At 51.8% G+C, this 14705-nt stretch overlaps 1 protein-coding gene across 1 annotated transcript in view; it reads right to left on the reverse strand.

Annotated features, from left to right (window-relative positions):
* Positions 1-14705, reverse strand: part of ABCC12 (ATP binding cassette subfamily C member 12) — an 89331-nt gene that overhangs the window by 20317 nt on the left and 54309 nt on the right. Inside the window, exons 14-22 of the mRNA XM_057313884.1 lie at positions 12672-12744; positions 10831-11034; positions 7246-7380; positions 7061-7136; positions 6906-6977; positions 3983-4072; positions 3212-3315; positions 1099-1296; positions 172-398 (exon numbers count right to left, since the gene is read on the reverse strand). Of these exons, the coding sequence (XP_057169867.1) occupies positions 172-398; positions 1099-1296; positions 3212-3315; positions 3983-4072; positions 6906-6977; positions 7061-7136; positions 7246-7380; positions 10831-11034; positions 12672-12744 (1179 nt within the window). The remainder of the gene's footprint in view (positions 1-171; positions 399-1098; positions 1297-3211; positions 3316-3982; positions 4073-6905; positions 6978-7060; positions 7137-7245; positions 7381-10830; positions 11035-12671; positions 12745-14705) is intronic.

Consider the following 14705-nt stretch of genomic DNA (forward strand, 5'->3'; position numbering starts at 1 on the left):
CAGCACCGAGCGTAGCACCTGGCATTTCGTCGGGACTTAAAATCAATATGCTCCCCCGTTCGGAGAAGACAGCAAGGATTCAGCTCACCTGATACTACCCTGTCATTGTGCAGAGTTCACCAAATACAGAAAGGTTTCATGTGCTGCTTTCTAAACAGCACATCAACCTACCGTAAAAGAACGAAGAAGCCGACAGCAAGGCCGGCCAGGACTAAAAGGACAGCGGGAAACACAGCGGCCAATATCACAAGAATAAACAGCACCATAGAAAATTGCTGCAGAAAGTTCTCCGCGTGAAACGGCAGCCTCACATCCAGCTCGTCCATATCCTTGGAAAAACGGTTCATTAGCCTGCCAGTGGGAGTCGTGTCAAAGAAGCTCATTGGGCTCTTTAGGATCTGTGGAGAAAATGAGAGAGTCCGCGGCCAGGTGTGTGTTTAGGAAGCACTGACCGCTCTGCTGGGGCTGGGAGACTTCAAGCAGCTCGAGCATTTTTCCAGGGCCTGACACAGTGTCCCAGGCCATCCTGGGAAAGTGAGGATGCTCCCCATTCTTGTGGCCCCTGGGGAACGGACCGAACCTGGGATGCGGCCTGGGGCGTCTTTGGGAGGAGGAAGGTAGTTTGTGGCCGGGGACAATCTAAGTTCCCCTGTGTCTGTGTGCCTAGTGTGAGCCACGCCTGTGGGCCTTGGCAATAAAATAAATCAATAAAATAATCAGCTCTGCCTACTGCAGCCATGGAACGAGGAGGTGGCCAGAAGCCCTTCTTGAGGCCCTCTGGGGACTCAGGGCTCTTTGGAGCGGAAGATGGCCTGCCGACCTGTGCATGTCTGCTCCAGTGCAGTGTCTTCAGGAAACCTTCCTGACCACCTTCACCTCTGCCCCTCGTCTAGCCTGAGGGCCCGTGACCCCTCCCCGCAGTCCCTGGAGTGGGCCTTCACAGTCGATAGTAGATATCTCGATAGCTTCCTCCACTGTAAGCTCCTCGAGCATTGGGTCTGTGCCCAGAGCCCAGCACAGGGCCTGATGCGTCACAGGTGCTCAATAAATGCTATTGACTGAATGACCGGAATCGCGTGCGGCCCCTGGGAGCAGTACCTTGTCAAACACGTGGTCGTGTAAGGAGGAGGACGCCATCAGTGTGGTCTTGGTGAAGGTGAACCCTTTGATGACACTGAACACCAGCACGGACACCATGCTCCCTGCGTACACCCACTGGTACGCACGCTGCCCCGTGTCTGCCAGCACCGCGCCGATCTCACACGCGCTCTTGTTGCCCTGGGGCCCGCAGGTCATCTTTGGAGAAAACCAAGAGAAGCACCAAGAATCGGTTAATTGTCAGGAAAATGGGAATTTGCCAGAGGATCTTTCCAGAGAGAAGAAACTCAAAAGCGGTGCATGATTGCAAAGAACGAACCGGGTGGTAAAATCAGGTCACTTCCCTTGGAGGACCTCTGAGCTTTGCCTGGGTCCTCCTGCTGGGCTACCTGCCCCCAAGGCACCTGACTTACGAGGCTCGGCACAGTCAGTGGGCAAGCAAAGCAGGAAAAGCAGGCAGGCACAGGGTGGCCAGAGAGCCTCTGTCCCAGAAGCAAACTATACCTCAGAAGACCAAAGGTGATGTTGGGCCAGGAAGATGACAGAAGCACAGGAAATCTGGATTTCATGAGGCTGGCTGAAAAGCCCTCGGGCAGCCCATACAGGACAGGATATCAGGAACCTGCCTGGCAGAAATCACCAGGCCTTTGGGGAGGCGTAGGGGGCCTCTCTCTGTAGGATGGGCCAGCCCCACAGTCCCCTCCCTTTTCTTTTTCTCAAGGAGCATTTTGGGGGACACTGGTCCACGACCCTGAAGCCCCTGGCAGGGAGGAGGGAGCCTGGTGAACCACGGGGCTCTAGGAAGATTCAAGAAGACCACATGCGGCTCCATCCTGCTGAGGGGAGAACACACATTTCTGCTAGCATTTCTGGGGAGAGGCCATCTCCTCCTCCGGAGAAACTGGCAGCTTCATTTTTCTCCGAGCCATGTGCTGAAAGTCAAGCCTGCCTTTGGGGAGCAAACAAGCCTCTTTCTTTTAAATGCCATTTTGCTGATTACAGCAATAGCGGAAATGTAAACCAGAGGTGGTGGCTGATGGATGAAAATCCATAAAAGCAAAAGCTTCCCTGGGGAGCTAATTGATGAAGGGGCCCAGCTTGAACAGAGGAGGCTTCACAGCGTGGCAAGTTGTGCCCACGGCGTCTGGGGGCAGGGCAAACGCCTGGGTCTGCCATTACTGCCACACGCTCAATGAGCCGATGGCACCGGCCCCCTGGGGAAGCACCACACCTAGGAGGATGTTCCATCCTGACCGGAAACCTTGGGCTCTCCACGGAAAGAGCTCTTCATGAGCCAGGGAGGATCTGGGGGAATATTCTAGAGATGGCCCTCTTCCTGCACAGTGCAGAGCACCCACTGGCTTCTCCCCTTGGGAATCCCCTCAGGAAGCCATGCCAACCTCTGAGAGAGCTATAGCGGCCTCTCCCCTGCCTACATCTCCCCAGTGCCTTCCCACCTCGGTTTGTCACAGCAACAGAACTATACCAAAATGTTATCTTGCAGGATGGGCCCACGGCATTCCCAGGGGCTCCAGGAAAGCTTCGGAACCACTGGCCAAAAGCTAGGAGAGTTTTTAGCAAGCGCCAGCAAGAGCAGAATTATCAGTCCTTCCCAGGAGGGGCCCTGGTCTAGAGGAGACCCATGGGTGGCAGATACCCAGTGTCTGAGAAAGACCTATGGTAGGTCTGCAGCACGACTAGGAACGGAGTCTGGCTTCTGCGTGTCTGGTTCCTCGGAGGAGCTCTGGAGGGCAGACAGAGCTGGAACCCTCCGACACCCGACAGCGTCGACAATAAGATGTCAGTTTCTGTTCAGAGGCCGGAAGGTTGAAGTCCACGCTAGGTTTCCCTGGCCGCTCCAGGGCCCTCCTCAGACATGCTGCCTTCGCCTGGCATAATCACAACATTTTTAGTCAATCCTTTCAAAAGTGAGGGTGGCACATAAAAATCCAGACGCCCTGCTTGTCATGCAAAATCAAAGGGAATTTGTGCAGGCGACTAATCTCAATTTCATGGAAAGGGGCCGCGGGAGGTTCATTGTGTGGTGTTGGGCACATTCATGCTCTCCGTCCACAACTGACTCAACCTTTTCCAACGCCAAAGGAAAACTCACCTGCGAGCCCTTGTCTAGCCAGAGACCCAGCCACCAATTGCTGAAGGCAGAGCTCCCGATCATCAGGAGGAAAAGGGACACCGCAAACAGAGAGAGGAGGTACCCTACAAGAGGAGAGGAGAGGTCCAGGGGGTTACAGAGGAGGGGGCCACGGGGGGGTCCAACCCTGATAGAAAATTCAAAGCCTGCAGGAGGAGGGCCTTGATCCCTGGGAACCACCTTCCCAGCTGCTGTCACAAGTCTGGGTGTTGGGACCCTGAACCCTGATGGGGACATGTGTTCCACCTGGTTGGAAAATGGGTCCAAATTGCCAATATATTGAAAAAAACACCAATATGCACCTTAATAGAAGCAACTCAGTATTCTTCAAAAACAAACAAACACCCAGTCTTGCTGGGCAGGGAATAAAATTATAAGGCATTTTTGCACACTGAGATGGGAACCTTGCACTGAAGGCAGGCCCTGGGCGGACTGCTGTCGCACTCAGGAAGAAGCAGCGAGGTGCGGAAGAACCACGGCTGGTTCATGGAGCCGCTCACTCAGGTTCAATAAACGGAGTCTGGCAGCTTTAATGGAGATAAAGGGTGATTCCATTTAAAAGGCTGTATTATCAGACTTCAGATGGAAAAAAAAAAATAAAAGCATCGATAAATGGCTCTAGCATAAAAGGAGTCATTATTAAGGAAATCATAAAATGTGAACCCAACAGTTTGAGAAAAGGTTTTTTTTTCATGCAAATTAAATCAAGAAACCCGTTGTTTTAGATCGAACCTCCGGAAGCCTTAATGTACGCGTGGTACGTTTTCCAGGTCACGGTTCCTTCCCGAGGGGATTCAGTCTGGACGAGCTGGTGCAGAGGAACTACGGAGACAGACACAAGTCCTGCGGCGCGTGCTGGCGGCAGGAGGGAGCCCAGCGGGTCAGGCACACCCCTCCTGCACACCCACACCCCCAACCCTTCCTTCCATTGTCCCACACTTTGAAATTCCCAACACACTTTTGTTCTTGTTATTTGATCTTTATCACAGGCCTGCAAGGCAGGTGGCTTTCAGACTTTCGAGAAATATTTATTTAGCAACTACTATGTGCTCAGCCCTGGCATACAAGGGTTGTTTTGGTCTAGTCCTGTAGAAGTAGTTCCTGAGAAGGGGGTATGGATTCGGGAGCTTTAGGGAACCACAGGAGGCATCTCATCAAGCCAGCGACCCCAGTGGGCAACTGGAGCTTAATCTTAATGCAGAGAAGTGTCAGAGCCCGTGTGGAACACACACCTCACAGGTTTTCACCCGACCAGAGGGATAGAGGATATTTCTACAAATCCCACTGGTCCCTGGGTGAGGGCTCCTCCCTATGGGGTTAATTCCCCAACACTTCTAGCTTGACCTGAGGTTGGCAGCTTGCAGAGAGAGCCCCCAGGCTCAAGAATACTGCAGGGAGTCGGGCTGCATGCACTGAGGTGCTAAAGGCCCCCACAGCCACTACTGCGGGGTGAGCAAGGAGGTGATGGCTCCTGTCTTCTCGGAGCTCCTGCCTTCCAGAATAAACCCAGGGCATCCTCCTCGGTCAGCCGCTGCCTGGGCGCCCAATTCCCTCCACGTGGCTGTTCCAAGTCCTCCCCACGTTCCAAAGGGACGGCAAAAGGACTGTCAAGTTATGGGAAGCACCTGCAGAGGTGAAGGGACGCTGGCTAACGCAGCTCCCGGCAGTCGGAACTGAGCGCTCCTCCCCTTCCTCTCCTTCAGAGAGCAGGAAAATGTCAGCTCCAGAGCAGAATCCTCTACCAGACATGGCTTTCATAAACAGAGATCAACAGAGCTAGACACGGGGGTGCCCCTGCGCATGGGCTCTCGGCACCTGGCTCCGAGAGGGATAGCTGCCACACCTGCGAATAGCGCTACTATTACACCCTCTGCCTGGGAGCCTTCGCGCTTCTTTCAGAGTGTTCAGCCTGACTTCCTCGCATTGTGGCTCTCTCCAGGCCTGCAAAATGAGGGGGATGCCTCCGTGGGTTGGCGGAGCCTAATGAAAGACATCCTGGAGCCCAAAGGGAACTAGTCAAATCCCACTGTAGCCCCAGCCCAACCAGGAGCTTGATGATGCTCTTCCCCCTGCTGTGCTTAAGAAAATGCCCAGGTGCCAGGCGCGGGGGGCACTGCTGCCTCTAACCGGCTCCCTTCCTATAGCGTCCAGAGCAGGTGGGTTCAAACGCTCAGTTTCCCCTCCAGAGTGGGGGGGGGGAAGGAGAAAAAGAGAAGCAGGGTTTACTTTCTCCACAGGACCTCACGTCCTTGGCAGCCTGGAGCTTTCCCAGGAAGGCGTGGAAGAGACGGTGGGCACCTCACTTCAGCCTTGGCCGCCTCCAGAGCGATAAAAATATGTTGTCTTTCCAAACGTGCATGCATTTGTCACAAGCACCATTCATGGTGCCAAATTTCATCGATTCAAAGACTCACTTTTTTTTTTTTTTTCACATTTTTACATCTCTGAAATCAGGATGTGCCTTCCATTCGGTAGTATGCCATAGCATCTAATTGGCAGAGATTTTTCTTTCTAAGTGGTACACAAAATGATGGAGATCTTAAAATGGATGGTATCTTAAATTTGACGGAATACACTGAGGTTTTGTGCGTTTTGTTTGGTTGTTTTTTTTTTTTTTTCCCCAGCTACGCATTACTGAGGAACAGAGCTCTCACTTGGGAAGCCACCAAGGGCACTCTGAAGACAGACAGTGGATCTGGATCCCTGCCCTCTTGGTGCCCAGCCCCGGGGAAGGGCATAGAGTAGGTGCTCCACAAGTGTTGAATGGATACAGGGGTGGAAGGGAAGAGCGCGGGGAGAAGTCGGAGCTTGACGAGGCTGGCCCTCACCAGGCTTATCTTATCTCCCACCTCTCTTCTCTTTGCCTTCCTGGAATTCCTTCCTGCCTTCAACCTCAAAATCCTCCCCTTCTCCCACCTTCTCACCACAGCTCCCCACCCCCCCAGAAAACGCCTGCATACCTTCAACGGACCAATCCCCAGGTTGCCACCTCTGTGAGGCCCTCCCTGACTTGTCATGCCCACTCCAACTTCCCATTGCCCTTATCCCAGTTTCCCATGATTATCATTATCCCCTTGCCTGTGTCGCCCACCAGACCATGAGATCCTGAGATCTCATATTTTTGTCTATGCAGACAAGTGTGGTGCCCAGCACATAGCAGAATGCTTAGTCCTCCCACCCAGTGTTGTCAGTGCTGCACATTCCTTTCTCAACGCTCCCCAGAAAGAATGTGATGCATCTCTCTTGCGCGTGCTTTTGCCTCCAACCAATCTCTGTGCACTGCTTTGACCTCTCTAACTAAAACAATAATAACTACTATCGAGAGGTACTATATGTCAGACACTGGGCTAATCATTTTATGTGCATTTTCTCATGTAATTTTTGCAAGAACCTATGAGGTTGGTTATTATTCCCCCGTTTTACGGATTAAGAAACTAAGGTTCAGAGTGGCCAGGTATCTTGTGCCAACTCACAAAACTAGCAAGTGGTTGAGCCAGAGTTTGGACTCAGGCAGTTTAACCCCAAGGTTCACATGACAGTCAGCTGTGCTAATTCTAGCTGCCCCCAAAGGACTTACAAGGTGCCTACATTTCTCTATCCAGAACGCTCAGCAAATATGTAAGACTATGTAACTGAGGGAACAAATAGCAAATACCTTTTATGTCTACAAATTCTGAGTCTGTTTCAGGTTCTTTTCCTTCATCTTTCCCATCTCCTGGAGCCAAAACTAGGGTGAGAAATAAAGAGAGATCTGTGTCTGCTCGTGAGCCATGGGCAATAAGAGAGGAGTGGTTCGAACTCGGATTGTACCAGCATCTTCATCTCTCTCAGAGGGGCTCTCCTTAAGGGCTTCCACCATTGCTGCATTATAAATGTGCTCGGGATCCTGGAGACAAAACGACATTCCTTCTGAAAGTTCCAGGACAGGACCTCTTGCCAGGCTCGAGAGCGAGAGCGAAAGACCCCATCTCCTGCACCCAGGTGTGAAGAGTTACCTTGAATTGCAACCCTCGGAGGTTATGAATCAGTTTTGCATAGCACCCTCTCTCCTCCATCAACTCCTTGTGGGTTCCCTTTTCGCAAATCTCTCCATCTTCTAACAAAATGACTTCATCACAAGACTCCAAGAACTGCAAAGACATTAACATGACCTACAGCACACTCCTGCCTGGTACGAGAAGAGCGCCATGCCAAGCTCCCATCCAGGGGCATCCCGAGCTCCTCTAGCACGGAGGTTCTCAACCTGGGCACTGTTGGCACTGAGGACCAGGATGCTCTTTGTGGTTGGGGCAGGGACGGGGGCTGCCCTGTGCATTGTGGGAGACTTAGCCGCCTCCTCCTTCCCTCTACCCATTAGATGCCAGTAGCATCCCCCTTCCCCAGTTGTGCTAAGCAAAAATGTCCCCAGATATTGACACATGCCTTCTAAAGGGCAAAATGGCCCCCCGTTGAGAAGCACTGATTCAGTGCCTATTGGTGTCATGAGGACAAAGGGGGCGTCTCGTTGTCACCGGGAAACACTGCTCCCTAAATGAGCTGCCCTGCTAAGAAATCTGATCAGGGGGCAGGTGGGATTTGGAATATGAAATTGACAAGTGACTGCAAGACAAGATCTGGTGGAGAGCAGAAATAGGACCTCAGCAACGGCCTTCCTTCGCTACAACATTACAAGCCCACCTCATCATCCTCATCTAGCCCAGGAGAAGCGGAACATGGAGCAGTCCCCGGCCACCAGGCCCTACTCCTCCCCTGGCCCCCCCAACCCACACCGGGCCTGAGGAGTTGACACCAGCTTTATCTGTATGATAAAAATATAGCTACATTTCATATGGCATCCCACATTTTGCCCAAAGCATTTCTCTTTTTCTAATTTGAGTTCCCTTCATTTGCATATCACTCCTGAGATCAAAGAGTTCTGCTAATTGGGGTTTCCTCTCATTTGGAACGAGATAGATTTCTCTCCCTAGGATCAACCCATCTAAGAGCAGGAAGTCCCTCCTACAGGAGCAAAATGCTGTGATATTTAAGATGGTTCGGCCTAACAAAGCCTTTGCAATACAGGCCAGAGGTCTTCCCCTGAATTCGGGGTCCACCCAAAGTCAAATCAACTTTTGATGCCTTGCTTCAAAGCTTGAGAGAAGCGGCTACATTCGGTCACTGTACTCTCGACGGGATGCTGGGGGAATGGGCGTGGTGCTCAAAAGGCCAGATGACAGCAGTTCTGATAGCTTGGGCAGCTCCAGCCTTTCTGCCTCCCTTGGACTAATGACTCAGCTCTTCGTCCACTTTTCCAGACAGCTACGCAAGAAACAGCCTGGCTTTTAATGCCTAGTGGAGACACTTTCTGAGTCTTTTTCCTGAAAATAACCTCTCACCTTTATATAGCATATTCTAGCTTTTCAAAGCCTGATCGTGTTTTGTTTCTTATGTCTCAATCTCCCACAAGCCAGTAAAGGAAGTGGCAGCTCGGTTATCAGCCCATTCTCCAGATAGGGAAACTGAGGCACCAGTGTGAGGCATGCGACAGCCTCACAGCCTTTTCTTCCTCTGTGGGGACCCACATGCTAGCCCCAGATGTTCCTGGTGAAGGCCCTCTGGCTAGTGAGCCCCCCCAGTTCATGCCAGCGAGATCTGGCATGCTTTGAGCGGCTTTGTTCTGCAAACTCACAAAAATCTGACCCTGGGTTGGTTTTCAGTGGTGACCGCAGGCTTCATCTCATTTGTTTCCTCAAGTAAAAGAAGAGTAATCGCCCAGCCCAGGCACTGGGAAGCATCCGGATTGGCTGTGGGCCCAAGAGTAAAAGCAGTGGAGCAATGTTCTGGAAAAGCCCCCGGGGCTCCAGTTCAGGGCCTCAGAGCCCCCTCCTCCCCAACGACGGACAGCTGGACCGAGACTCCAGTGCCATCTGGTGGCTGCTTGCATTTTTCAACATTCCAAAAAAGAGAAAATGACCTTGGTGAAAGGTAGACCCTTTGAGAAGACTCGGGCCTGGGGGAGAGAGAGCTCTTGCCTGACGTCAGGCTGCTAGTCATCAAGGTTCAAAGACTGGACCAGGGCTGAGGTGACGATGCCCCCCAGTGAGGATTCCTGCAAAGACAGCTATGACCCACAGTTGTCAGGGACCAGAGTCCCCTCCCAGATCCCCAGGATCCTCAGGAGGACAGCTCTCCCCACGGCAGGGGGTCTCCAGGGGTTGGACCCTCACGGTGCAGAGCTGTGGTTACAACGTTTAGCACCCTGGCTGGGCAAGAGCCATTCCCACTGACATCATGGCGGACCAGAAGAAATCCAGCCTTCTCCTCCACTATGATGCCTGGCCATAGAGCAACTTGTCTGCACCACTGGATGCTTCCTAGAGGTGACTGAGCCCACTCAGAGGGAACCCAAAATTCAGATGCTTAGAGCTTATTCTGAGAACTCTGGTCCTCAGCAAAGAGACCCAGGCTGGGGGCAGAACTATAGCAATGGGAAGGAATGCTTTTCCTGGGTCTTGAAGAAATCTCCCCCTCTTCAAGCTAGCCCTTCTGGCCACTGATAGAAGATCCTAGACATGCTGGTTAGAGCACCCTGTAGCCATGGTGACCTCATTTGCCTCCCTCTCCCCTAGGTTGACTTACCCTTGCAAAGACCACAAGGTTTGCCTCTTACCCCCAGACCAGGCCCCTGCTGAATATTTTCCCCACAGGTGGCAGGAGAGGAAAGAAGACAGGACTTCTGCTCTAACAGTCCTTTCAGTGCAGGTCAGTCTCATGGGATCTCTCCTCCAGCAGGAGATCCACACACATGTATACACACACACATACACGCACACACACCCCATGCCTACAGGGGCTCACTGTGGAGAGGGGAGATGGAGGCAGGGGGAAATCTGGTTTGTCTCACGGTAGAGGGGAGTCTCAGATTCCTACAAGGCATTCAGAACCCTTGATGAGGCTGACACTGTGAGAACTCTCCCCACTCTGCCCAATTCTCAAGCCCATTCAGGGCAAGATTAGTAACTCCTCAGCAAGCTTCATGTTCCTGAGCCCAAGGGAGTGGCTCTGAGAAAGGAAAAGAGTCTTGCTTTAGCCCAAAAGCCCTGGTCTCCAGCCTTTTTCCCCCCAGCCAGTGATGCCAAGGACATCGGAGCCCCTTATCCCCCTCCCAAGCACTCCTGTCCTCAGGCCCACCTAGCCCTTGCTGGAGGAAGGGTGGGGCCTGAATTGTTTCCACCTGGCTTCCCACCTCCCCACTGTCGGTGGTCCAGAGCTGGAGGAAGTACCCCACGTCCACCCCGTGGATAGGGGTCATTTGCCTCCAGAGAGTCTATCCTCTGGTGGAAGAAAGGTTTTGGCCCCACTGACCCAAATTTAGGACCAAGAGAGGCTATGCCCAGAGAGGAGCGGGCAAGGCTGTGTGCAGGCTGGGTTGGCCGGGGAGAATTATGAATGTCACCTATGCACCTCACTCCCTCCGTCCCTGATCCTGTCCAGGTGACGCCAGCCTCGGAGAGGACAGATTAAGGCAGAAGAGGAGGTTCTATGAGCGTTAGGTGCCACACCCATCCTGTGACCTCATTAATCCTGCCAGTCCCAGTCACCTGCAGCTGGTGGGTCACCAGGACGATTGTCTTCCCCCTGAGCGTCTTCTTAATGCACTCTTCGAAAACGTGCTTCCCCACGTGGGCATCCACTGCTGACAGGGGGTCGTCCAGCAGGTAGATTTCGTGGTTTGAGTAGACAGCACGGGCCAGACTGATCCTCTGCCTCTGCCCCCCAGAGAGGTTGAGGCCCCGCTCCCCAATCTGTAGACAGGAGCAATGTTACTGTCCATCTCTGGGCCCCATTCCCACCCTGCAGTCCTCAGGGAAGAAGAGCTTCTTGAAGCTTCTCAAGACTCTTCTGCAGACTGATCATTACTACATTCCGGTTCCTCCACCCTTTACAGGGACCTCCTGACTGCACCAGATGCCCCGGGAAGTAGAAGACTCACTTCTGTAGGAAGCCTGGTGGACAGTGGCAACTAGAGAAAAACTCCAATATTGAGTGAGGGGGACCTGTCTCACCACAGCCCCATTCCAGTGCATAGCCCATAGAGAGGGGCTATGTCTTGACCACTAATACGAAAAGGGAATTGTTGAGCAGAAAGTTCTGGGAGCGTGGACAGGTGAACAGGAGGGAGCAGAGCCTGGGAGCAAATGTACAAGGAGGCTCTCAATTTGCTTGCTTGTGGACCAACTCCCCACCTCCACTAGGCCCTCTAAGCTCTACAGAGACAGAAGGCATGTCTACTTTGTTTATCACTATATCCCTAAGGTCTGGCATCACACCGGACCCAGAACAGGTGCTCAGTAAGTATCTGTAGAAAGGATGAAAAGCTAGATAGCTTGTGAACACAGGGGAAGGACACATGAAGCTGAACAAAAAAGTCCCCTATCTACTGGGAGCTCACATATCAGCAGAAAGTGGAGGCATGGTCAGTTATACACATAATAATGGTACAAAGCAGAATTTAACAATTGCCAGCTGAGAAACATAAGCCAAGTATTCTGGGACAAATTACTGCAGACTGTAGGATTCAGGAAAATCTCCCTCAAGGGGGTGGATTTGTGGTTGGAACCTGAAAGGTGGTAACAATAGCAGGAACAGAGGTCTGGGGGCTGGAAGGCAAGTGCACATTTAGGCAGGTAGGGATGGACAGAAGCAAACCCTGGGGAGGTGGGCCGGGGCTGCAGCGAGAGAGGTCCTGAATGCCAGGCCAGGATGGCTGTGTATCCATTTCCCTGATGTAGGCACATGGAGGGCCCTAGCAGAGAAAGGCAATGTATTCCAAACTCATTTTTTCAAAGCACTTTAGCTCTCTGGTCTCCTCTAGGGCTTTTGGGCAAAGTCAAAGACTAAGCAGAGAGCACACGGGGATGGGGAGACAGGAAGATGGCACAGTGAGCCCCACCCTGGGTCATATGAGTTGGCAGGCTCAACCCTGGACCCAGGCAGCTTTTTGGACAAGCAGCTGGGAGCAATGTTCGGAGGACAGAGTAAATGAGGTAAGAAGAAGGCCCTTGGGACTCCAGCCACAACGCAGCACCGCTGGACCTCTGTCTTTGGAGGACAGACCCTGTCCACAAGATACAGAAGCAGCTTTCACCAGAAACCTTCTGTAAGTTAACAGGGAGATAGGGAATGGCTCCAGGAGTGACCACACCGAACCCAACACAGGTAGGGTTGGTACCACATCCATTATAATATTCCCCCAAGAATAAGCCCAGATGGAGAATTCAGGATGGTAGAACTTGGCTTTTCCCACACTTCCTGGGACCTTTCTGTCCTCCAGGGCATCCAAATGTGGATGGAACCAGGGCCTGCCAGCCTCAGCCCTTTCAGCCTAGGCAGCCAGGCTGCCATGTTGCCGCAGTGCGGCTGAGCTCCTAGCTCCGCTCACCTCAGTCAGGTCTCCATAAGGAAGGCTGCTCAGGTCCTCCTGAAGGGCACAGACACGAACCGTGTGCTGATACCTGTAGACACAAATGACAGAAGTCAGCATGGTGACAAAAGACCCCACTGCTGCCCTGGGTTACCTGGAAAGGCATTGTTGGTGTCACTGGGGTAAGGCAAGGAGTTGGCCAGTTGCTTCATCTTTGATGTCCAAAGGCAGCTTCCCCTTGACCCTGAGGCATCTCCCACATACCTGATGCAGAGCTGACTCAAGGATGGCTCCTTCCCTCATAGGCTTCCTGCCCTGAGGGGAAGATGACTCCATGTACATGAAACCTCTGAAGGGACAACTGGGGGCACCAACTGCTAGCACTGCTCTTGAGAGTGACCAGTGTGAGCTGAGGTCACTGTGGGAGGCTTCCTGGAGGATGCGAGGCCATGAATGGAACAGATGTGTGTGGGTGGAGGGTAGGAGCGGGGTGCTGGGGATGATTATTAACAATGACCTGCATCTGCTCCAGGGTACCCCTCTATCCACCAGTCACTCCTACCAGGTTGGAGGGAGCAGGGCTTTCTCCCCCTGAGACACCTGACTACACAGGGCACAGAGAACACTGCCTGAAGAACAGAGGCCAAGCAGGAATAGGATCTCAGTTCCTTGGACCTCCTGGCCTCTTGGTTTTGTCCCTCAACATTGCCCACTGTCTAGCACTGGGACGGTCTGTTGCAAGTCTAATGGGCAAGACCCTAACTAACTCTCAGCAGCCATACTGCTGGGATCGGTACCTCATCCTGCAAAGGAGAGCTAAGCTGGGTGACCATGACCTATGGGCATGACCCCAGTCTCACTCCCTGGGGACTTCTGACAGCAAGGGATCTAGGAAAGTCAATAAGTTAGTGGGTAGGAACTCAAAAATGCCCAGGTCTCAAGCTATGGGAAAATTTCACACGCTCCTCCCTGGGTTATCTCTGTACCTCATTCCCACTCAGATGGCTCCCACCGTCAGTAGAATCTTTCCCAGGGCACCACAGTACACCACATCACTGCTTCAGGAACTACTTCCTGCTCTGAATTCCCTGACGGGCCTGGCGTCAGTTCAAGCCCATGCCCTATCCAAGGAACAGTCAGTTCCCACCACCGGGCCTAGGTTTCTGTCCCACTTGACAGGCTGCCTGCCTCTACAAGGGTTAATTAACTGATTAGTTGATTGATTGATTGACTGATTAGCTGATTGATATCATCAGCATCATCTGCATCATTGGGATCCTCTCTTCTCAATGCATGACAGTGGGCAAGCCTCACAACTCAGACTTTGCAGGACACACTTTCCCAATAAAGGGCACCAACAACAGAGTGAGCAGGCAGATCATGGGCTGCCCTTCAGGTGGCATGCTGGCCCCTGGCAGCGCTTAATGTCCTGGAGCAGAAGCTGGGCATAGCCCTGAGCGTGACTCCCATACACCAACTTTAGAAGTGGTATACATGGTGGTGAAGACTGGGGGCTTTGGCAAGGTAGCAATATTTATATTAGACAAAATAGACTGTAAAGCAAGACACAAAGAAGGGTATTACATAATGATAAAGGGATCAATCCAACTAGAGGATATAACAATTGTAAATGTGCCCAACATTGGAGCACCTAAATACATAAAGCAAATGTTAATGAATACAAAGAGAGAAAATGATGGTATTATAATAATAGTAAAAGACTTTAGCACCCCATGTACGTCAATGGATAGATCATCTAGGCAGAAAATCAATAAGAAAAGTGTCTTTGAATGATTCATTTGACTGGATGGACATAAGAGATATATAAAGAACATTCCATCCAAAAACAAGAAAATATACATTCTTTTCAAGTGCACATGAAACATTCTTCAGAATACATTGCATATTAGGCCATAAAACAATCCTCAACAAATTTAAGAAGATCAAAATCATAGCACATCTTTTCTGATCACAACAGTAGTAAAACTAGAAATCAATCACAAGAAAAAAACTGGGAAAAACACAAACACATGGAGTCTAAACGACACGATA

Source organism: Ursus arctos, unplaced genomic scaffold, assembly GCF_023065955.2.
Source record: "Ursus arctos isolate Adak ecotype North America unplaced genomic scaffold, UrsArc2.0 scaffold_19, whole genome shotgun sequence".
Lineage (NCBI taxonomy): Eukaryota > Metazoa > Chordata > Mammalia > Carnivora > Ursidae > Ursus > Ursus arctos.